Below are 22,940 nucleotides of genomic sequence, written 5' to 3' on the forward strand. Positions count from 1 at the left end.
GGGGCTTGGGGGTTGTAGCTTAGTACTAGAGTGTTTGTATGCAAAGCCCTGGGCTTAATCCCCAACACACACACATACACACGCACACATATTGTTTTGCCTCTTTCAAAGACTAATTTTTTTTCTTATCTGCTGCCACAGTGATTCCACAAATAGAAAAGAATTTCTCTTGTGAACTCCTCCACATCTCGGAGGGAGCCAGAGAGGGGCTCAGAAGCAGGAAGAAAGACCTTTTCCCTTTCCTCCTATAGAAAGAAAAACCCAGACCTTCTGCGCCTCCTGGGGCAGTGAAGACTATTTATAGGCTTCGGATTTAATTATAATTCTGCCCTCTGGTAACTTGGCTGGCTGCTGCTTTAAGCTTCGGCCCCACCCTTCCTATAGGAGGAGCGGTTTTGTCTCCCTGCATTGCAGATTGAACACTACAGACTACAGAGAAGGAACCTGAAGAAGGTGGGTCAGTGTGGCGGCTACACAGCTGCCTGTGTCATCTTGGAATGAGGACCAGGACAGGTTTAAATATTCTACCACCTGATTATAAAATAGTGCAATGAGTGGAAATAAAGTAAAATTAAAACTCACCACACCGTCTCTTCAAACAATTAAAAATAGAATCCCTGTACAACCCACAAATTTTGCCTCTGGTTCTAAGCTCCAGAGAACGGATTTGTTGTTAAGGGCATGGTGGCCTTGCTCTCTACATGTGTGCTCTCTACATGAGTGTGAAGCATGCACGCCATGACACACATGGAGTGGTCAGCTTGTTGGAGCCGGTTCTCACCTTCCACCTTGGGGGACCCAGAGTCAAGCTCAGGTCTTTGTGCTTAGGAGCAGACAAGGTGGAAGCAACTTAAGAGTGGATGGACAAATGGACAGATCTACAAAGTGTGGTACGTGTGCCCAGGGGAACACTTTTCAGCCTCCCCGAAGCTGAGGAACTAGTGACAGCTGACGGCTCCTGGGTGTGGGGAGTTTTCTCTAAGGATGTGGTCCCGCTAGGTCCACCACAACTCCAGTGATGGTGCCACGCCCAAGAGTATGTGAGAAGCACAAATTAGACTCTGTGAGTTAAAAATAAATAAATAAAAGAAGTATGAAGTTGGGAGGGAAGATGAGGTGGGATTGGATCTGGAAGGATTTCGTGGGAGGATTGAACACAATCAAGATATACTGTATGCATGCAGGAAATTCTTAATGAATTCATAGAAATATTTTCAATGAATACTTTTCATCAAAATGAAACACACATGCTGCAATGTGGGATGGCCATATAACCATTACAGCAGGTGAATAAGCCATATTTTTATATGGACAGGCTCCGCGAGAGGGCTCAGCCGGTAAAGACAACTGTTCCCAAGCACAGTGACCTGAGCTTGACCCTGGGTCCCCCAAGGTGGAAGGTGAGAACCAGCTCCAACAAGCTGTCCTCTGACTACTACAAATGTGCCGTGGCGTGGGTGCATCACACTCTTGTGTGCACACACTCACAAATAAACAAGTTAAAAGGGACAAATATTATAGGATGTTGTCAGGGTTTCTGTTCTGCCTGGTTCCCACAATCGTTAAGTCCCAAAGAGATCACACAGAGGTCTACATTAGTTATAAACTGATTGGCCTATTAGCTCAGGCTTCTTCTTAACTCTTATAACTTATATTAGCCCATTATTCTAGTATATGTTAGCCACATGGTTTGGTACCTTTTTCAGCAAGGCAGTCACATCTTGCTTCTTTTGTGTCTAGGCCCGGACGCTGTCCTCTTCCCAGAATTCTCCTGTTCTCCTTGACCCACCCTCCTCTACTTCCTATCTGGTTGTCCTGCCTATACTTCCTGCCAATAAGCATTTATTTAAAATATAATAGGCAGAATACAGACCACGGTTCCACACCAATAGGACTTTACCTATATGAGATATTTCAACTGCATTGGGGGCTGGGGGGACAGTGAAGATTTCCTCTGGTAGGTATCCTAATGTTGGCAGAGTGTAGAGAAAGTGCACACCCCAGCTTCCTCCTCCCGTTGTTTACAGCCTAGCATGCTCCCTACTGAGACTTCATACCAAGATGAGCTGGACCTTGCGTCCTTTTCTGGCTGCGGATCGAAAACCTGCCTCCTTATTCAGCTGTGTCCAAAGAACTCCTGCCCCAGTTCGGTTTCCTGGGTTAGTACTAGGTGCCCTGTTATCCCAGAGAGCCTGGGCTCCCCAACTGCAGGCTTGCTGTACGTGTGTCTGTGGTTTCTGTATCCCGTGTCACCTCACTCAGGTTCCTTGAACCCAACTCCTGCAGGGTGCAGCAAATAAGAAATAATTATCTCCAACCGAAATGTAACAGATTTTCATGTTTTTTCTGTGCATGCTACGTTTTCCACCCTTTGAACTTGTAATAATATTGTAACAAACATTGTCTTCTGCTCTCAGTAGAATGTCAGACCTATGAAGACAGGAACTTTAAAGTCTTAATTCACTGCTGTGTTTCCAGAGCCTAAAATAAGTGCTTAACACACAGAAGAAATCCAATAACTTTTATTTATTTATTTATTTATTTATTTATTTATTTATTTTTGAGACAGGGTTTCTCTATGTAGCTCTGGCTGGCCTGGAACCCACTCTCTAGACCAGGCTGGCATCGAACTCACAGAGATCCACCTGCCTCTGCCTCCTGGCTGCTGGAACTAAAGACATGTACCATCATGCCCAGCTAAAGATTTTACTTTCTAAAGTATGTGTATGTCTGTGTTTCTCTGTGTAACAGCCCTGGCTATCCTGGAACTCACTCTGTAAACCAGGCTGGCCTGAAACTCCACCTGCCTCTACCTCCCAGGTGTTGGGATTAAAGGCGTGCACCACCACAGTCTGGCTCCTTGTAGCATTTTTATATCTTTACTGGTTTAAAGTTTTTCCCCAAAGGTGGCGTTTGAGCTGGAAGGAGCGAGGGCGGCAGAGAGAGAAAGTAATCATGCAAGGGATGAAATAGGACATCCAGTGAAGGGGCAAATAACTGTCCAGTCCCTGTAGACTGGAAACCACCAGCCCAGGGATGGGGCGGGGAGGGTTGCAGCAGTTACAAGCCTGGAAAGGCCACTCAGCAGTTCAAACCCTTACATGTTGGTCTGTCCCCAGCACCCACATGGTGGCTCACAACCATGTGTAATTCTGGTCCCAGGGGTTCTGATGCCTCTTCTGACCCCCATCAGCTCCTGCACACATGTGGAACACATACATGTACTCAGGAATACATACATACATATGAAATAAAGTAACTTTTGAGACAGGATCTGGAGTAGTCCTGGTTGTCCTGGAACTTTCTAGGTAGACTAGACTGACTTCAAACTCACAGAGATCCACCTGCCTCTGCTTCCCTTGTGCTGGGATTAAAGGCCACTACACCCAACTATAGATAGTTTTTTACAATTAAAATTGCAACTTTTTTGCCTGCTGTCTTCCAACCTATAAGCAATAGATGGAGTTTATAACCATGGGAAACAAAACATCCTGACGGTCTTCATATTTCCCACCTAGTTTTAGTACCCACAGATGATTCTTTTTTAATTTTTTATTCTTTTTTGTTTTATTTATTTATTTTTTAAAAGATTTATTTATTTATCTATCTATTTATTGTGTATACAACATTCGGCTTCCATGTATGCCCACACACTAGAAGAGAGCGCCAAATCTCATTACAGATGGTTGTGAGCCACCATGTGGTTGCTGGGAATTGAACTCATGACCTTTGGAAGAGCAGCCAGTGCTCTTAACCACCAAGCCATCTCTCCAGCCCCACTTTTTGGTTTTTCGAGATGGGGTTTTTCTGTGTAGCCCTAGCTGTCCTGGAACTCGCTCTTTAGACCAGGCTGGCCTTGAACTCCGAGATCCGACTGCCTCTGCCTTCAGAGTGCTGGGATTCAAGGTGTGCGCCAACACTGCCCGGTTCCAGGGATGATTCTTAGCTGATACAATTTTTGCCGAGACAACTGAAAAAAAATATAAACTTTCGATTTTCACGTGTAAGTCTAAAACTTGATACTAAGTTTACACGCGGTACAGACCTGATTCTGTTACTTTTCCTTCCTGAGTGTTTAGCTAAGTAGCCCTGGCTGTCTGGAAGCAGCGCAGATCCCACCGAGAGAGGCGCAGAAGGGACTCTCAACCTCCATCAGCCCGCCCCTCTCTGCTTGATTAAAAGATCCTAATCGGCTTGAGGAGATTAAGGGCTCCAACGGGCTGTTCCCACACCCCCGCCCTGGGCTGGGCTGCCAGGGGAGACCGAAGGGGCATCGACCCTGTGACCCCTTAGCCAGGCCCCAGCCCGGGACTACCCGGTAAGTAGAAAATGACCCACTAGGTGGACTCGGGTCCTGTGTGAGGGCGTGGGAGTATCCTCTCCGAACCAGAGGACAGTGACTGGGGAGGGAAGATAAACAAGTCGGGACGAGCAGGCCAGGCCAGGCCAAAGAGACCTTGGGGCGGTGCCCTGCCCCCATCTAGGGTCCAAGTGTGTGGAAGCCTAGACATCCTTAGGGTTGGGAGGGATTTGAAAAACCGGCTGGAGCGGAGAACCCTAAGGGAGCGTTGGGGAATCTCAACTCTCCCCTTCTTCACAGAAGAAGGCAATGACCGCGTGGCTCCTGCCAGCGAGTGGGCTTCCCGACGCCGGGTCCTGCGTCCCTGTGTGGCAGACCTCGTCCAGTCTTTCTCGGGTCCTGTGCTGGTCAGGTTCTCGGCTGCCCGGACTCCTGCTCCTGTTACTGCTCCCGCCGCCTGCTGCCCTCTCGGCCGTGTTCAAAGTGGGGGTCCTGGGCCCCTGGGCTTGCGACCCCATCTTTGCCCGGGCCCGCCCTGATCTGGCTGCGCGTCTGGCCGCTGACCGCCTGAACCGTGACCTTGCCCTAGACGGCGGCCCCCGGTTCGAGGTTGCACTGCTGCCGGAGCCCTGCCTGACCCCGGGCTCTCTAGGGGCTGTGTCCGCTGCGCTGTCTCGAGTCTCTGGTCTGGTGGGTCCAGTGAACCCCGCAGCCTGCCGGCCAGCCGAACTACTAGCCCAGGAGGCTGGAGTAGCGCTGGTGCCCTGGGGCTGCCCAGGCACGCGAGCGGCGGGTACTACAGCCCCGGCGGTGACCCCCGCTGCAGATGCTCTCTATGTCCTCCTTCGAGCATTCCGCTGGGCGCGCGTGGCCCTCATCACTGCGCCCCAGGACCTGTGGGTGGAGGCGGGACGTGCTCTGTCCACAGCACTCAGGGCCCGGGGCTTGCCAGTTGCCCTAGTAACCTCCATGGAGCCCTCAGACCTGTCTGGAGCTAGGGAGGCTCTCAGGAGGATCCGGGACGGGCCTAGAGTGAGAGGTAGGCTCCCACGTAGAGTGAGGGGAGATGGGCGGGTCCTACGGGTAGCGGGCAGCTTAGCGAGCGAATCTCTGTGTCTGCAGTAGTGATCATGGTGATGCACTCGGTGCTGCTGGGCGGCGAGGAGCAGCGCTACCTACTGGAAGCTGCAGAAGAGCTGGGCCTAGCTGATGGCTCTTTGGTCTTCCTGCCCTTCGACACTCTTCACTATGCGTTGTCTCCAGGCCCGGAGACTCTGGCTCCACTTGTCAACAGCTCCCAGCTTCGCAGGGCACACGATGCTGTGCTCACACTCACGCGCCACTGTCCTCCGGGAGGCAGCGTGCAGGACAGCCTGCGCAGGGCCCAAGAGCACCAGGAGCTGCCCGCTGACCTCAACCTGCAGCAGGTAGACGGACTAATGAATAGAGATGTGGGAGGAGAGCCAGGGAAGTGAGCGAAAACGGACAAGGAGAGAAGGATGGAACCAGCCGGAAGAGGAGAGTGGGAAATGGGAAAGGGAAGGGTGGAGACAGTGGGAATAAGGAGGGTGGAGCCAATGGGAAAGGGGCGGTGAAGACAGTGGGAAAGGGAGGAGGGTGGAGACAGTGGGGAGTGAAGCCAATGGGAAAGGGAAGGGTGGAGACTGTGGGAATAAGGAGGGTGGAGCCAATGGGAAAGGGGCGGTGAAGACGGTGGGAAAGGGGAGGGTGGAACCAGTGGGAAAGTGGGGGTGGAGCCAATAGTCAGTAGCCACGCTGATCTGGAGTTGTGTGGGTGCTGTAAAGTTCTGGTCTTAGAATTCTTAGTCTGGTTGCTGTACCTATATCTCCTGCCTGGCTCCTGGCCAATCAGCATTTTATTAAACCAGTATGAGTGGCAAATCTTTACAGTATACAAAAGCAATAACCCATAGCAGCAAAGACTGGATGTATATTGTCACTGAGGAGGCAGTTACAATATGCACTTAAGTATTAATTATAAAATAATGGCTTTTGCATGAAAAAGTGATAACTATAATATATATCTATACATATATACCCAGAAACACACATATATAAAGCTAAAGTATATACACTAATATTGTCTTGTTTAAAAATAAATTTCTAAGTAGTTTGAATTTTCCCATTAAAAAAAAAGTAGTTCTGGTCTTGCTTAGGGCATTCATTACTATGATTACCCCCGAGAGTAGGCAATGAGACCTCTCAAATCCACCTCCAAGGAGTAAATCCTAAACGGCCACGTCATTTTTAGCTTTCTTCACAGCAGGCTTAACCCAGTACCCCAAAAACTTCCATAACAAGCAGCTGGTGTTCTGGGAACGGCAGGAGATACAGATTCACCCTAGCCCAGAGACAATTCTTCTGGGGTCTTGACTTTGTTCCCTGGTCGCACCGGAGCTCTTAACTACATGGAGTTGGGACTCTAGAATCAGATCCAAAGGCAGTTTCCAACACCCAGGTAGTAATCAGAATTCCTTGATCTCCCGGATCCCAATTCAGATCATCTAATTCCTCCCCGGTCACACAGGAAGTCTAGAAACTAGTGAGGCTGAAGGGAAGCTAGATATCAGTAGGAAGAAAATTAGCAATCAAGAAGATTGTACTCAGCCGGGCATCGTGACATGGGTTTGCAGTCTCAGACACTCAGAAGATTGAGGAAGGAGGACAGAAAGAGCTGTGGAGTAAATTCAAGGTGGGTCTGGCCCACTGAGGGGCCTGTCTCAAAAACAAGAGACGATCAGACAGCACAGTGAAGGATGCTTGCCAGAAGAGTGTGAGGCCTTAGGATCAATTTTCCCAAATGAACAAACATCCATAACCGTACTCAAAAGGGACCCCCCGAAAGAAGGCTAAGGTGGGGAGTGGGGTGCAGAGGCATGCTGAACTCTTCCCCACCAATGCCTCTAGATTTCTCCCCGGAGACGTTTGGGATAGAAAGGAAGAAAGAACGGAAATAATCGATAAAAAGTGAGATGGGATGGGGGAATCGTCCGTCAGGGGAAGGAGAGGGAAAGATGAGGGCAAAGACGCTTTCATAAGCTGTCAGTACGCGGTGCTGCCAGCTGTCCACGCTGGAGACCCGGTCTCCCCTTTGTCCCCCACAAGCCCAGGCATGAAGCCCGGTTACTTTTTCTTCCTGAAGGCCTTTAGAGTCCCTTCATACTCTCCTTCCTCGCTGATACTGCCCTGACTCCGGCTGCAGCATTTCTGGGCCCAAATCTGGGATCTCCCATCTCTAGTGTGACCCAGCTTCTCCCCACCACCAGCGAGATCCGGCTTCAGAAATGGGGTGCCCTCTACATTTTCCATCCGTGGTTCAGAGCCCCCTGATTGTTTCTGGATGGAGTCCTGCACCCTGAGTTGGGGACCTCCATTGTCCTGTCTAGACGGAGGGCTCCTCACATGGCCTAGCAGGACTTGAGTCTCCATTTCTCTCACACCTTCCACGAGCTTTGGCCAGACTAAGCCACTTTAGGTTTCCTGAATGCGTCCTCTCGGTTTTTCTTCTGCCCCATTCTCCCCTAGATAATTCTGATTCGTGACCTGGGGGAGGGTCACTACTCCAGGAATCTTCCACCTCTTCCTCCCTTCTCCTCATCCCTCCCACTTCCCACCCCTTCACTATTGCACTTCCTTAACCCTTTTGTCTCTCCCCCTAAATGGAAGAAAACCTCGCTCACGGCAGAGGACTCTCACACACAGCACGGTGTCACTGGTGTTCCATGGTGTCCACCATCCCAAGAAATAGGAATTGGGAATAGTGGTGAGGAGACCACCTCTTTGGAGTTGGCATGGAAGAAACACTGATAACCAAGCTAGGCCTGGTGATGTGGGCAAATAATCCTTGCTACTTAAAAGGCTGAAGCAGGAGGATCAAAACTTCAATATCTGGGGATGTACCACTGTCTGCCGAGTTCCCACCTAGAAACAGGAGGATCAGAAGTTCCAGGCCCTCTGTGTGTGTGTGTGTGTGAGTGTGTGTGTGTGTGTGAGAGAGAGAGAGAGAGAGAGAGAGAGAGAGAGAGAGAGAGAGNGAGAGAGAGAGAGAAAGGAGGAGGAGGAGGAGGAGGAGGAGGAAAGAAGGAAGGTGGGAACAAAGGTAGATCCAACATCTGCCTAGGCTGCAGAATGAGGTTAAGGTCAATCTCAGCAATGTAGAAAGACCATGACTCAATAAAATAAATACACAACAACAGGAAGACATGAGCATGAGCAAATGATGGGGGGCTTTAGATGAGTGGCAGGTGATGGCGTTAAAAGTATAAGCCAGGCAAAAACCTAGATGGGAAGGTCTAGGCTATGGCGAGTCACAGTCGTGATGAGAGGAGAACTCAGTTCCTAAAAGGAGCTGCAGTCTACACCAACAGACACTGGGGTGAATGGAGATAGGAACCCTCAGAATCAGTGGAGCTAATAAAGGGACAGACAGGCCAGTGAATTCTCAGCCATTTATGGGCTCTAAGTCCTCACTCTCTGCTCTCCTCTAGGTCTCCCCACTGTTCGGAACCATCTACGACGCTGTCTTCCTATTGGCTGGGGGAGTGACGAGAGCCAGAGCAGCTGTGGGTGGTGGCTGGGTGTCAGGCGCATCTGTGGCCCGCCAAGTTCAGGAAGCCCAAGTCTCTGGCTTTTGCGGGGACCTGGGAAGAACCGAGGAGCCCTCCTTTGTGCTGCTGGACACAGATGCATCAGGAGACCGGCTCTTCACCACACACCTGCTGGATCCCATCCGAGGCTCCCTGCTCCCTGCTGGGCCCCCGGTGCACTTCCCGAGAGGTGGACCTGCACCCGGGCCAGATCCTTCCTGCTGGTTCAATCCAGATGTGATCTGCAATGGAGGTGAGGGGAGCACCCTCCGCGAGCACCCTCAGGCTCCTACTAAGAGTCAGCATGGACAAGTCACAAAGCTGTGGGACAGAGGGAACTCCAGTTTTTCTCCCAGGTCCTCCTTTAGCCCATGGCTTACTCAGGACCCCTCTCAAGGATTTCCAGAACCCTTGAGGACCCTTGTAGCATCTCTAGACTCCCCCTTTGAGGAATCTGTGATCTTTCACCCAGCTCCCAAGCCCATTTCTTAGATTTGGCATGACTTATTGAACGCCTCCTTCTCTTAAGGCACTCAAGTGTCCTCTCTTTGTCCCTTCAGGAGTGGAGCCAGGCCTGGTCTTTGTTGGCTTCCTCCTGGTGATAGGGATGGGACTGACTGGAGCCCTCCTGGCTCATTACTTGAGGTGAGAAGGGGAAGTAAGACACCAGGTGAGGTCCACAAGACGGGGAGAGTCGCCTTGAGGAGGGACACGAGGATCCAGGGAGTTGGCAGAGTTCCAGGGCATGTTTGGGGAATAGCTACATCCAAGTCCACCTCCCTGAACTAATGTCACCCCTCTGCTCTATCCCCCGCTGGCCTCTTATGGACCTCATGGGGATGCCCACCTCCCCGCACCAGACACCGACTTCTACATATACAAATGGTCTCGGGCCCCAACAAGATCATCCTGACTCTGGAAGATGTTACCTTGCTCCACCCACAGGGGGGCAGCTCTCGGAAGGTCAGGAAAGCAGGGAGCTAGGATCCACAGGACCCTTCCCTGAGCCTCTCCCCATCCCCAACCCCCTCCCACCCACCAGCTCCCACATGAGAAACTTAGCTCCTGCCCCAGCTTTGTCCTTGGAAATCAGAGACCTCATCTACACAATAGGGGGGACAGTCGATCTTGGGCTGGTGTGAAGGTCCAGCTAGAAACTGCATATCTGTTTTGTAAACTGTAGAGTGTGGTGCACTAAGTGCCCTTTCCGCCTGGCCTGTAGATTTCTTTTCCTCTTCTCTGTCACCCACAGAACTCAGCCTCACCCCAGGACTCTAGCCCCAGAATAGATTCTGATATTTGTTTTGACCTCTGTCCTCAGATGGCCCAGGGCAGTAGATCCAGTCTGGCTACCCGGAGCACATCAGACATCCGCAGTGTCCCCAGCCAGACCCCAGAGAACACCAACATTGGCCTCTATGAGGTGAGCTGATCCCCAGTTAGCCTGATCCGTACTTCAGGAAGGGAAAAAAAGGAAGGATGCTGGGACCAGAGTCAGAGGAAAAGTACTCTGGCTGGAGTGTGTGTGTGTGGGGGGGGGGGTAGGGTCAGGTCGCATCTCGCAGGCTCCAGGCAGGGAGATGAAGCTGGGCACAGACTTAGCCACCCAATCTGGAAATCCTCTCTGTCACAAGTCCAGGTGAGGACTTCCCAAAACCCAAAAGCTGGAGGCTGGGGGTGCTGTGGAGTTTGCTGGGATCAGCCTGCAAGCTGGTACAGCCAGTGAGGCCAATTCCTTCTCTACTGAGAGTCCCTCGCCCCACCCTCTCAACATTTCCAACCAGTTCTGGTCAGCTTCACAAACATACTTCAGGGAAGGAATGTCAGAGAACACTAACAACTGAGCCAGGACATGTGCGAGTGCCACGGGACTTGTGAGCCACGAGACTTGTGATCCACTGGACTTGTGAGCCACTGGACTTGTGATCCACTGGACTTGTGAGTCACTGGACTTGTGAGCCACGGGACTTGTGAGCCACGGGACTTGTGAGCCACGGGACTTGTGAGTGTGCCATGGGGCATGCAAATGTGGCACAGGACATGCAAGTGTGGCACAGGACATGCGAGTGTGGCACAGGACGTGCGCGTGTGCCTCGGGATGTGTGAGTGTGCCACGGGGCATGCGAGTGTGTCATGGGACGTGTGAGTGTGGCAGAGTGAGTGAGGGGTACTGAGAGGAGGATTGGAGAACTCAACTCAGCAAGAGGAGTGCGGAGAGCGCCCAAGCTCCTAGAGAGAAAGCAAAAGTTTTTACTGTGTCACCTGAGACCACGGTGACTGCTTCTCAGAGACACGTTACTGTTATTTTAAGCAGGTTGTTCTTTGCATGGGCCCACCCTCCGCCTATGCTAAGCCTTTCTTCTCTCTGGCCATGCCCACTAAATGCAACTCCCAGTCTTTAATGACCATTATAAAGTATCTTCACGTTATATCCAAATGCCGATCAGGAATCGGCACCAAGTCCTCATAACTCTCTTGTAGTTCACATCTCTTAGCAAGGCCCAGGGCAAATTAAGAACAAAGGGCTCCTTGTTCCAGATGACAGCAGCAGATCACTGCAAGTGGCCACACCATGGCATAGCATGGATTGACCCTGCAAGCAGGCAGAGACAGTGTGGCCAGGACCAGGGGGACGACAGCTCCCTGCAAAACTAGTTCCCAATAATCCCTGCCGGCTCTAGCACAGTGCTCTCTCCTAACAAGGGGTAGTGATGTGGGCTGCATATGCGTGAGTGTTGATGGCTGTATCTGAGGAGTGAGGAGCACCACGCACGGCTTCACACCTTCCTCACTGCTCTGACCCAGCTACCTGCGGAACATACGGGCATACGTTGAGCTGCTTGTATCTGATATTCTGTCTTACGACAGATGTGTTCTGGGTCAGTGGAAATGGGAGCTCCCTAGGGCACCTTGCATCTTGAGGCTTTAAGGACTGAATACCTTGACCTTCTGCTACAGGGAGACTGGGTTTGGCTGAAGAAATTTCCAGGGGATCGCCATATGGCTATCCGCCCAGCCACCAAGACAGCCTTCTCCAAGGTAACCCATGATGAGGAGTAGATGCCCATTCTTGGCTTCTTTTTGTAGCAGGCTATGGGGGAAATCCTCAGGTTTTCCTTCCATGCCAGAGAGGCCCTCCCACCATCCTCTCTCATGACATTAGCTTTTTTCTTTGATGTTCTTATCACAACTTATATGTGACAAGTGACATCCTGATTTATCACAAAAGTTGTGCGTTCAACCACAGTCTGTCTTATCTGTCTCCATTGTGAACTGGCAGCTGAATGAGGGTGCTACCGTATTCCCAGGACCCAGCACAGGTCTGGAATACCGGAGGCCAGTGGATTTGTGTTGAGTGAAATGATTTAAAAAGACAAACAAACAAAAAAAAAACAGTAAAAATGAGGAGGCAGTGAGATGGCTCAGCGGACCAAGGTGTCTGATCAAGCCTGACCACCTGGATTTGTTCCCCAGTACCCACATCAGTGGAAGGAAAAAGCCGACTCCTGCAAGCTGCCCTCCGATCTCCACATGGGTGCCATGGCACATTTGTGCCCACACAATGCACCTACGCAGATATGCGCACACACAAACAAACCTTTTTTTCAAGGAAACAAATTTAAATGGGTTTCCGCTTCCGTGAGGACACACAACTGTGCGGAATGCCCCCGCTGTGCCGACATAGAGAACAAAGTGGGCAGCTGGCAGTAGAAGAACTCATTCTGGTGCCTTCAGCTTCCATGTCCCTCTTCCCCTGGCGCTGAGCATCTTTGGTTTGACCTCTTTCCAGGAGGCAGCCACGGGAGCTTGTGATCACAGCTGCCAGTGACTTGAGTGGATTGCCTTTGGGGTGTGGGCGAAGTCACCAGGTCTTTAGAATGAAAGCAGCCCCTTAAAAGGGCATGTGGCCCCGGGGAAAACTGGAAAGCAATGGCATTTGGTCTCTCAGGTCCTTCGTTAAAGACTGCCACGTAAGGAAGAGCAGGTGGTGGCTCCTTCGACTGCTCTTTCCCCTGTGGCTTCACTTAACTCTGCAGTTAATTCAGTCCCTCAGCAAAGTGGGGCCTGGCTGGGCCCTAATCCCCAGTGTGTGTTTGTCTTTTCATTTGTTAGTTTAGCCATTCATAATCTGAGCAGAACTATGTGGAGAAGAACGTCCTCACACCTCCACTCTATTTTACTTACCATATTCAGTCCTACATTTCCAGTTTGGATGCCCCCAAACAGGCACTGAATACGGGGGGATAATAATCGGTGCTCTGTGCATTGCCTCCTGGGGGAAAAAAAATGCCAATCGGTTTCTGCCTTTCAGCTGCGGGAGCTCCGGCATGAGAATGTGGCCCTCTACCTGGGGCTCTTCCTGGCAGGGACAGCAGACAGCCCTGCCACCCCTGGGGAGGGCATCTTGGCTGTGGTCTCAGAGCACTGTACGCGGGGCTCCCTCCATGACCTCCTGGCCCAGAGAGACATAAAGCTGGACTGGATGTTCAAGTCTTCCCTCCTGCTGGACCTCATCAAGGTGTGTGTGTGTGTGTGTGCCTGTGTGTGTGTACCTGTGTGTGTGTGTGAGAGAGAGAGAGAGAGAGTGTGTGCATGTGTGCGCGTGCGCGTTCGCAGGACGTAGAGATGTGCTGGCAGAGGAGGAGTCAAGAGAACTGAGGTTGCCTCTTCCTCTACTCCTTCCAAGGGAATGAGATACCTGCACCATCGCGGTGTGGCCCACGGGAGGCTTAAGTCTAGGAACTGCGTGGTGGACGGGAGGTTCGTGCTCAAGGTGACAGATCATGGCCACGGGCGACTGCTGGAAGCGCAAAGGGTGTTGCCTGAGCCTCCCAGTGCGGAGGGTAGGCGTCCCCAGCTGCCTCCCTGGCCCCGGAGCATCCCTAGGATCCGCATAGCTGCAAGTGCTTTTCCCTCCATCCCCTCCTTGCACTGTTCATCTAGCTGGGGACATGGAGTTTGCTAGGGAGAGCCTAAGCTCTGGGGATGTGGATAAGCGGGGCTTTGCTGAAGGCTGGCTCCGGAGGTAGAGTCTTCCTTAGGCACCGCCTTCGTGAGGGCAGGCGACTTTTTTTTTCCTGAAAGGCTTTGAATCTCAAATAGTCTCTGCTCTGAGATATTTGAGAGGCTATAGGGTTAATTAGTACCAGTGAGAATGAGGGTCTGGACCTCACCGCAGCCTCTCTCGCAGCCACGCCCCTCTTTCTCGCTCCTAGATCAACTTTGGACAGCCCCAGAGCTGCTTCGGGACCCTGCCCTGGAGCGACGGGGAACACTAGCTGGCGATGTCTTTAGCCTGGGCATCATCATGCAGGAGGTCGTGTGCCGCAGCACCCCCTATGCCATGCTGGAGCTAACACCCGAGGGTAAGGTGCCTTGGGGCCGGGTAGGCACCCTGCACTTAAAACAGCCAGGCCAGACCCAGCGTGGCTCTTTAATAAGGTGAAGCTCTTTTCTTAAAGCTGGGGTCTGAAGACAGCAATGGGAAAGCCAAGCATGAGGCGGTGTTCCAGGGCACAGACCTTAACAGCTTCTGTCCTGACCCTGAACCCACCCTGCTCTTCCACCACACAGACAGGTTCCTGTCTGATTCTCAGAGATCCTAGGAAAGCCGAGGGGGAGAAACAGAGGGGTCAGAGGATCCAAATCCAAACCACGCATCATCTGTAGGATTCTCACCCCAGCCCTTACTTGTCTTACGCTCAGAGATGTTTGTTTGTCTTCATCACCTCCCCACTCAGATTTCAGGGCCCTCTGGTTACGCCTAGAGATCCCACATCACACTCCCCCACCAACTAAAGCCTTTATCTACTTACTTATTGGTGTATAGAGTATGTGTGTGTTTACATGTGCAGACAGTTGTGTGTGCGCGCAAATGCAGGCCAAAGGTCAATGTCAGGCGTCTTCCTTGGTGGTTCTCTTCTTTGTTCTTTGAGACAGAGTCTCACTGAATCCAGAACTCACCAGTTAACCGTGCCGGGTAGCCAGCAAGTGCTGGGAGGCCGCTGTGTCTGCCTTCCTGGCTCCAGGGTTACAGGTGTACTCCACCCTGCTGGCTTTTAAAAAGTTATCTGAATGTGGCTGCCGGAGACCCTAGCTGAGGTTGGGTCTTGCATGCCAGGCACTTACCTGTAGTTTTTGCTGGCTTGTGGCTGCTGCCTGTGTGCAGTCCCTGTTTCCCTGGGGGGGGGGGGCGAGAAGTCAACGCACAGACTCCAGGAGATTCCCATACAGAAGCTCTTTACTGTAAACAGGTTAGGGGTTTTATGGGGTTAGGAAAATTAAGCTGCCGCAGGAGCGGTTCTGGTTGGGCCTTTGAAAACTGGTGTGTTGCGATTAGCTAGCAGCGCGTGTTATTAGTGACTGTGCTTTTGATCCCCTGACGGGTTGTCTTGGCCAATTGTGCTTACTCACCGTGAGTTTGCATGCACTGTTGTCCAGCCTCACTTACTGACTGGGCCATCTCCTAAGGCTTGGAAGTGTTAATTAAAAAAAAAAATCCTATCCAGGAGGGCCTTTAATCCCAGCACTGGGGAGGTGGATCTCTGTGAGTTCGAGACCAGCCTGATCTACAGAGTGAATTCCAGGACAACCAAAGCTACACGGAAAAACCTTGTCTCGATAAAACAAATAAACAAACAGACAGACAAACAATCCTCTCCCTCTGGGAAGAAGCTCAGTTGGCCGAGACTTGCCTCGTATGCACGAAGTCCCAAGCTCAATCCCCAGCATCTTATAAACTGGGCATGGTGGTACAAGCCTGTGGTCCTCTGATACACAGCGAGCTGGAGACCAGCGTGGAATCATGAGTGCCCCCATCTTAGGCTAGAGTCAGAGGTGGGTTTTCTCTGGGGTCACCCACTTCTCACAGTCTCTTCTTGCCTCTAGAGGTGATACAGAGGGTGCAGAACCCTCCTCCACTGTGTCGGCCCTTGGTGTCAATGGACCAGGCACCCATGGAGTGCATTCGGCTGATGGCACAGTGCTGGGCAGAGCAGCCAGAGCTTCGGCCCTCCATGGACCACACCTTTGACCTGGTAAGGAGCTGGGACTGTGCGGGGACTGGGCTGGGCTCTGGGGTCCCAGATGGACAAGCAGGCTGGCAGGAGCTTGACCTTTTTGGCTCTTTCCTTAGGGTTAACCTAAGGACTACAAATTTGGTAGGGATGGTTTGGAAAGCAGACGAGGGCTTGTGAAGGCCTTTGGAGTGGGAAAGAGAACTCTGGGTGGGAGAAATACTTAATTCAAATCAATAACATTGAATTAAGAGTCAGATTATGTAATTTGTTTATTGGGACAGGAAAACTTTTAGCCTGAGTTCAGTGCCTTGTCAATTCCAGCTCAGAGCAACTCTCTGAGGGAGCCCTCATTTTCCACATACCCGCTAGTAATATCTGCAAACGCAGGAGTGGGAAGGATCTCGGGTGTACACATGAGAGAGTACAGGAGAGGGCCATAGCAGCCAAAGTCTTACTAGCTTTCTCCTCTCCTAGTTCAAGAGCATCAACAAGGGCCGGAAGATGAACATCATTGACTCTATGCTCCGGATGCTGGAGCAATACTCCAGTAACCTGGAGGACCTGATTCGAGAGCGCACAGAGGAGTTAGAACAGGAGAAGCAGAAGACAGACAGGCTGCTCACACAGATGCTGCCTCCGTGGGTGCCCATGTGGAGTGTGGGGAGAGGGTGGGAAGATGGGGGCAGCCTTCAGGTGACCTTGCTGCTTGCCATTCCTAGATCTGTGGCTGAGGCCCTGAAGATGGGGACACCTGTGGAGCCTGAGTACTTTGAGGAGGTGACACTATACTTCAGTGACATTGTGGGCTTCACCACCATTTCGGCCATGAGTGAGCCCATCGAGGTGGTGGACCTACTTAATGACCTCTATACCCTCTTCGATGCCATCATTGGTGCCCACGATGTCTACAAGGTGGAGTGCGCAGAGACAAAACCTCCCGCCCTTCAGTCTTGTTTTCTGTGTATACCTCTGTGGCTTAGAACCTGCTGTTTAGAGCAGGCTGGCTTCAGACTTGTAGCAATCCTCCTGCCTCTGCCTCCTGACTGCTGGTTTTAAGGCATTGCCTGGCTCTGACTCTCAGTTTAAATGAAGCAGTTCCACCTGCCTCCAGACACCAGCTAGTTTTCCTCAGCCCTCCCATCACGAATCTCTTCCTTCAGGCCCCAGTGCAACTCCTAGCTCACAGCGTGGCTTTCCAGGATGTCTGCCCTGCCCCGTTTAGACCTCCAGACAAGTGACAATGATTTAAGTATTAGGGGAAGGGTGCTCAGAACTGAGCAAACACAACCCCTTCCCCCAGGTGGAAACAATTGGAGATGCCTATATGGTGGCCTCAGGGCTGCCACAAAGGAATGGGCAGCGGCATGCTGCAGAGATTGCCAACATGTCACTAGACATCCTCAGCGCTGTAGGTTCTTTCCGCATGCGCCATATGCCTGAGGTACCAGTGCGCATTCGCATTGGTCTGCACTCAGGTAAATACTCAGCTCCCCCCCCCCAGCTTCTGGGTGCCAGATTTCTGCGATAGGAGGCAACGCTTGCTGGGGGGTGGGCTGGGGAGGGGGCTTGCCTTGAAGTAAATACACAAGGGTGTTGTTATTGGGGGAGCTAATAGAGAGGGTGTGTGCTAAGGTCTCCCCAGGCCCTTTGTGCAGCCTAGCTGCAGGGCACCGCCAGCTTTGACCCAGTCTCTGCCCGCCTGCCCTCTGACCTGGCGTATCTCCCCAGGCCCGTGCGTGGCTGGTGTGGTGGGCCTCACCATGCCTCGGTACTGCCTGTTTGGGGACACAGTCAACACAGCCTCACGAATGGAGTCCACCGGACTGCGTGAGTGTAACAGACCAGGAGAGCTGGGGGAGGTGGAGAAAGCCCGGACAGGGGAAATGGCCCAGGATGGGGAGATGGGAGGTGAATTTTGAGATCATGGTGTCCCTCACTGCCTCAGCTTACCGCATCCACGTGAACATGAGCACTGTTCGGATTCTTTGTGCCCTGGACCAGGGCTTCCAGATGGAGTGTCGAGGCCGCACAGAGCTGAAGGTGCGTGGCCCACACGCTGCTGCTTTGTAGGGGACCCTACAGATATCGGATCTCCCCGTTTCACCTAGACCTAAAGATTCTCCATCCCTCACCCTGGTCTGCCTAAGCCCCCCTCTTTTGTGTTTTCCCAGGGCAAGGGTGCTGAGGACACGTACTGGCTTGTGGGCAGACTGGGTTTCAACAAGCCCATCCCCAAACCACCGGATCTGCAACCAGGGTGAGTGGCTGACTTGAACCTGCTGGGTCACAATTGGATGGCTGGAGACTCAGTGGCACCAGCCATTGGGCCCTCTGTGCCTTTGCCCTCTCTTCCTGCCTCCTACACCAAGTCTGGTCCTCATCCCAAGCAGCAATAACAAGTCCTGACATCCCTCACCCCTATTTCTCTTTGCTGAGGCTGCAGTCTCCTTCCTGCAGGGCCAGCAACCATGGCATCAGCCTGCAGGAGATTCCCCCAGAGAGGCGCAGGAAGCTAGAGAAAGCCAGACCAGGCCAATTCACTGGGAAGTGAAGTTCCCCGGAGACAGGTACTGTGTCTCCCCTCATCCTCAGAGGCCACTCACTTCTAGGGGAGTACTTCCTAGGGATCTGGTCAAGACTAGGTAGGAGCTGCCTGCAGGATGTCCCAGCCAAGCCAAATGTCCCTATTCCTCTCTGATTTAGGGGGCAGAAAAGGGATTTACGCCAGAGGAAGCATCAACATTAGGCACACTGGTTTTGTGGGTCTGGGGTGATCCAAGAATCCAGATTTAGGAATTTTTCCTCAGACCTACCCCTTCCCCTGAACATAAACCAGGCTTCTCAGAGAGACCCCTCGGGGTGTATACTACACCACGACAGAATTTTGGAGACAGCATTTGCCAGAGGCCGGTGTGCAGTTGTATTTGCAGATCTGTCAGATCGAAAGGTCTCTCCATGGTCTTCATGCAAGAATCCCCAGGCCCTGGTCCTCCTTATGTGCACTCTTCTTCCTCTCTGAGACAGCTGCTTCCCTCAGGATTATTCTGCACAACCCTTCCTGAAGTTGCTGCTGTACATCGAACTGACGCCTGACATCGGCTTAAATGTTGGCTTCTGTCCAGTTCCGCCTGCAAGGGTTTTGAGCCCGGAGTCTGCTGCAAACCAACTAGTGACCTTGGGAAGATCTGAAGTGCTCTCCAGACCCCCCTCAGGGATAGAATGAGGGGGGCTAAACGGTTTCTACCACCATGTGGCCCTTACAGTGAGGCTTTAGAGTGGCTGGCCTTGGGATTCAGGACACTGTGGCATACGACCCCCAGCTCCAAGGACCCTGGGCTCATTGAGGGTTGCTCCACTCTCTAGGTCCTGGGAGACCCCAGAAGTAAGGATCTGGTGTCAGAAACACCGGGGGACCTGGAGGCCTCGTGTTCTACCAGGGCAGGGGTCACCATGTGGCCTGGAAAGACCGGGGCTCCTTTAGCCTTCATCCTATCCCCTCTCCATCACCCACTGGTCAGAGACAGGGTCCTTTTCCAATAGGCAGAAGCAAATCACTTGCCCAAGTGCAGAGAAAACTTGTTTTGATGCTGTGGGGGAGGAAAACCAGCTGCACCCAAACGTTGCTAACCAGAATGGCAGATGAATAGTTATCTGTTCAGGTGTTGGTTAATTGATAGTTGAAAACAATCATTTCTCCTGAGATCTTTGCCACAAACATTCACACCGAGTCCTGGCAAAACCCCAGCTGAAGTTTCCTTTGTAGAACCCTGGGGTGCCAGCGCCTGGGCTTTGGCATGTTAGACTCTTGCTGTCTCTGTCATTGGCACAGATTCTGAAAGATTTGGCAGTAGACACCCAGTAGGTAGTGAGTACCCAGGACCTGGTGGTGTGCAAACTCTGTGTGCATGCATGCGTGAGTGCGTGCATGTGTGTGTTTGTGGAGTGTGCACGTGCATGCTGGGGGATGAGGGGCAGGTGTGGTAGCACATACACCGACAGGCAGAGGCAGGTGGATCTCTCAGAATTTGAAGGCAGCTCAGTATACATAGTGAGCTCCAGGCTAGCCAGGGCTGCCTGTAAGAACCTGTCTCAATAACACAACTGTGTATAGTTATATATGGAATAGATAAGCTAGGGCTACAGAGATAGCTCAGTAGTTAAGAGCACTTGTTGATCTTCCAGAGGATCCAGGTTGGATTCCCAAGACCCACAGAGAGGCTAATAAAGGTCTGTAACTCCAGTTCTAGGGGATCTGACACCCTCTTCTGGCCTCTGCAGGGACTGGTAATGTACGTGGTGCACAGACACACATGCAGGCAAAACACCTACACACATAAAATAACTTTTAAAATAAATCTAAAACATTTTTAACTTTCTTTAAAAAAAATTTTTTTTAAAACCCACATAGTTACCCCTGAGTAATCTATAAGGTACCAATTCAAGGACTCTGGTGGACACCAAAGTCCTTGACTCTCAAGTCCCTTGTCTAAGACATAACTTTTTATATAGTACCTGTGTACTTTAAGTAATTTCTAGATGATCTGTACTACACATGGTAGAGAATAATGACAGGAAAAAATAGTACATGTTCATTGCAGATACCTTCCTAGGCCTCCCTGCACAGCACACATCCATGGTGATGGTGCCGACACAAAAACCACAGTCTCGTCATAAGGGAGTAAGAGAGAGCTATTGTGGGCCCTTCTGAGTGACCATGGCCTAGGAACACAGATTTCAGTTACCCCAAATTCCATGCTCCAACATAGAAGCAGTTCCTTAGGGTTTTTACAGAAAGGAGAGAGTCATAAATCAAGGCGACTCTAAAACACATTGGCGGCTTCAGTGAGGTGGGAAGAGCTGGTCTATGTGCCCAAGATGCTACTTCACGGCATTCTTGGCTCTTGGATTGGTGGAAGCTAGCGCTCTGCTAAATTTACAGTTTCTAGAAAGTTTCTATTTATTACCACAAGGTTAGTTCGGATACAGAGCGGGGCAAGGAATGGCTGTTCCAGAGACTGGAAGTAGCTCAAGGTAAAGTAATTCCCCTCTGCACCTACAAAATTCCATTCTCTCCACGTAGTGAATTCCAATCCATCTGTCAGTCTCTGTGGACACACACTCCTTCTCGGAGTTTCCTGGTCACAGGAAGATAAGTTCAGGGATTTTGGTTCAGAGTTGAATCCGTGGACGTGGCATGGGAAAATACAAAGGGCCGACTCTACCAGACTCCCCCACTCCCCCCCCCCCCCCCCCCCCCCCCCCCCCCCCCCCCCCCCCCCCCCCCGTCTCCTGAATGGGAAAAGCACCACATGGGGCTTGCATTGCCCCCTTGGCTGCAGCCACTTTAATCCAGGGCATCGCCCTCCAGTCCTCATGGTCCTCACACTCACCACTAACTGCAAACACCAAGCTTTATTTTGAGAGCACCGCTGCCTGGCATCTGTAGACATTAAGCCTAGGATGTTAAGATCACAGCTACTTCTAGAGCCTGCTTTTTCCTCCTCTTCCTCCTTTTAGTACTGATGAATGGCTTCCTCCCCCTTCCCAATGGCATTTTTATTTTTTTTAGGTAAATGCAGCACTTTCAGTTCTGGTTAGCTAAGTGGTGCTGCTGTAGGCTGTTAATACAATTTTAAAATTTTAACTATGTTTATAAATGATGAGTTAACGTTGAAAGCAAAGCAAAAAAGATACAATGTGCACACTTGCACAATCATTTAAAAATATATTTACATTATTAAACATCTTTTATAAACGTTTTCTCTGTACTTGGGTCCCAGAGTTGAAGGGCAGATTCCAAATTGCTGGCCTTGGACCTGACTGGGGATGAGTTCTCAAAGATCCCGTCCTTCCTTCCCTCCTGTTCTCTCCCACTCTTCCTCCCCTTCCTGTCTGGGATCTGGAGTCGCTACTAGTGTGTAATTCAGGAATTCCCGAGGAAGAGTCACCCTGGGTTAGGTGCTGGGAGACTAGCCTGGGCAGGCTGGGGCAGGGCAGCCCAGGAAAAGGGAAGGATGAACTGAGGGCCATACTTAACCTGAGGATAAAGGAGGAGTGGGCAAGGTTCACAGGTCCCTTGGCTCCTTTGACTTAGCATCCTTTCCAGACTGGCTGGTAGTGGTCTCAGATGACTAGATGAGGTAGGGTGAGGGTGTGGGCCCTTGCTCCAGAGTTCAGAGGCAGTGGGAGAAGGGAAGAAAGGCTGAAAGGCTCCTCCCAAACCTCTCTGTCCTTCACTTTTCTCCATTTCCCCGTCCCCGTCTTTGTCCCTGTTCTTCTCTTCTCTATCCTAGAGCCCTCTTGCCCCGTTTCTCCCTGCCTTTCTCTGCAACGTCCCTCACTTCTGAGGACCACCCCCCCCCCCAGGTCTAGGTTATGAACTGCCAACCTTAGAGTCCTGACTCAAACACTCCCTGCCTCTCATTCTGTTGTCCCAGGACCCAGGCAGCTCCCAGCCACTAAAGCACCTGACACTGTCGCTGGGCACCCCACACATTCAGATGTCCTTACACTACCTCGGCCAGTCGGCCTGCCCGGAAGCCCACACTTGGGGCTGTTCTTGCCTCCGGGATGGCTCTGTAGATGGAACCTGCCATAGCCAAAGCAGGAACTTCCCCCAGCTGCTGCTCGGATGCCGAGACATGCCCAGGGCTCCCGGGCGCCTTTCCTGTGTACTGATGTTTCAGTCTGGGTCCTGCTTTCTTGCTTATCTGCGGTGAGCTGCACCTTGGCAAGGGCTTGTAACACAACATTGTAGGGTCACCCATGTTTATAGGGATCCTCTGGATTCTGCACCCAGCATACCAGGTGGTGCATCCTGGTATTGGGGTCCTGGGATGGTGAAGGCTGAAATAAAGGTGCGCTCCCTTCCATCACATGGGGTGTGGTCCTGTTAATCCCACTGGAGGAGAGTAAAACCACTGCACAATTTCGAGATAAATTGAAGCAAACTTTGTTCTATTTGGGTGCACCCAAGAGCTGACCAGAGTCTGCCTCCTATGTCAGGTTAGAGAG

At 51.5% G+C, this 22,940-nt stretch overlaps 1 protein-coding gene across 1 annotated transcript; it reads left to right on the forward strand.

Moving 5' to 3' along the window:
• The first annotated feature begins 1,419 nt into the window (after window positions 1-1,419).
• Gucy2d (guanylate cyclase 2D, retinal) lies at window positions 1,420-22,677 on the forward strand. The gene is made up of 20 exons (XM_050162845.1): window positions 1,420-4,318; window positions 4,601-5,339; window positions 5,423-5,727; window positions 8,809-9,160; window positions 9,468-9,552; window positions 9,768-9,870; window positions 10,229-10,330; window positions 11,866-11,946; window positions 13,220-13,426; window positions 13,595-13,751; window positions 14,124-14,273; window positions 15,796-15,944; window positions 16,401-16,564; window positions 16,646-16,838; window positions 17,227-17,401; window positions 17,655-17,753; window positions 17,872-17,966; window positions 18,098-18,183; window positions 18,384-18,493; window positions 18,951-22,677. The coding sequence occupies exons 2-19, from the start codon at window positions 4,610-4,612 to the stop codon at window positions 18,475-18,477; spliced, it is 3,327 nt and encodes a 1,108-aa protein (XP_050018802.1). The 5' UTR covers window positions 1,420-4,318; window positions 4,601-4,609; the 3' UTR covers window positions 18,478-18,493; window positions 18,951-22,677.
• The last annotated feature ends 263 nt before the right edge of the window (window positions 22,678-22,940 follow it).

This window comes from Alexandromys fortis, unplaced genomic scaffold (assembly GCF_014885135.2).
Source record: "Alexandromys fortis isolate MF-2015 unplaced genomic scaffold, M_Fortis_MF-2015_v1.1 scaffold_84, whole genome shotgun sequence".
Taxonomy (NCBI): Eukaryota; Metazoa; Chordata; class Mammalia; order Rodentia; family Cricetidae; genus Alexandromys; species Alexandromys fortis.